This window comes from Dictyostelium purpureum (assembly GCF_000190715.1).
Source record: "Dictyostelium purpureum unplaced genomic scaffold DICPUscaffold_216, whole genome shotgun sequence".
Classification (NCBI taxonomy): Eukaryota; Evosea; class Eumycetozoa; order Dictyosteliales; family Dictyosteliaceae; genus Dictyostelium; species Dictyostelium purpureum.
This window is the reverse complement of record NW_003519552.1, coordinates 5,525-6,891: the sequence shown is the minus strand read 5'-3', so window position 1 is coordinate 6,891 and position 1,367 is coordinate 5,525. Positions and strand designations below refer to the sequence as shown.

At 24.7% G+C, this 1,367-nt stretch overlaps 1 protein-coding gene across 1 annotated transcript in view; it reads left to right on the top strand.

The window, feature by feature from the left end:
• Positions 1–447: 447 nt before the first annotated feature.
• The window catches only part of DICPUDRAFT_154808 (uncharacterized protein), a gene marked incomplete at both ends in the record, with an annotated part of 3,774 nt that continues 2,854 nt past the window's right edge, over positions 448–1,367 (top strand). The window contains 2 exons of the mRNA XM_003290269.1: positions 448–822; positions 899–1,250. Of these exons, the coding sequence (XP_003290317.1) occupies positions 448–822; positions 899–1,250 (727 nt within the window). The remainder of the gene's footprint in view (positions 823–898; positions 1,251–1,367) is intronic.

Genomic DNA, 1,367 nt, shown 5'->3' with positions numbered 1-1,367 from the left:
TATAATTTTATTTTTTTATTACAGTTAATTATTTTTGGTTTTTTTTTTAAATCATCAAAATTTTTTTATTTTTATTTTTTTCCTAATTGGGTCAATTACATTTGGTTCAACAAAAAATCGATATAATAAATTATTTTCAGAAACAAAAAAAAAATAATATACATATCAAATTTATTTATATAATATAAAAAAAAAAAGGAAAAAAAAAAAAAATTAAAAATTAAAAATTTGTAACCGCTATTTTTTTTTTTTTTATATTGTATATTTAATTATAGATAAATGTATCTTTTTTTTTATTTTTTAAATTAAATTAAATTTAGTATAAATATAGTTATAAATTATACTTATTTTCACACCCACAATACACCCCCCAAGTAGTTTAAATTTATTTGGTTTCAATTACAAGTAAATAATATCTCAAATATATATAGTTAATCAATTATAATAATGTCTTCAAATAATGGTCTTTTAGAAGAGCATACATTTAATAATAATACAGATATTTATATAGAAAAAAGCGAGGATAATAATAATAACAATAGCAATAGTAATAGTAATAATATTTATAATAATTATTCATCAATGACAATGAATGGTCATCAAGATTTCAATAATCAAGTTGATTATAATAAACAGTATCAGCAAACATCACCACAACAACAAACACAACCACAACAACTTCAACAACAACAACAACAAAATCCAAATGATATCTATCCAAGACAAATGATCTCATCCCCAATGACTCCCATAGATTCAAATAACTATACACAACAACAACAACAGCAATTACATAATAATCCAAGTGATAAAAATCCTAGAGTATGTTTTAAAAATTATTATTATTAATAAATAAATACCTCTTTATTAATACATTTTTTTTTTCTTTTTTTAATAGAGCCCCATTCCAAATGAATATACACAACAGCAATCAAACATAAATGGCGGTGATGTTAATATTAATAATACCAGTGATTTAAATAATAGCGGTGGTTTAGAAAACAGCAATAATGTTAATGGTGTTTATCAAAATTATAATCCAAGATCACCAAATAATATAAATCCTTTATCTCCACCTGTATCTCAAATGCAGCAACCTCATACACCTCAACAGCAACAAATACAGCAGCCACAACAACAACAAATTTTAAGTCCGCAAAGTAGTGACGCTATTTCACCAAGACATCAAGTTTATATTAATCATCCATCATCACCAACCCAAAATACCAAACCTCCACAAAATATACCAAGTCCGGTCGAAATTATATCACTATTTGGTTACCTTAAGTCATCAAGAACCAACCCTGGTGAAACTACATTGTGCTGTCCAGCGTTTTCTTCATCAAATGAAAAGTAGCAAGCATCTG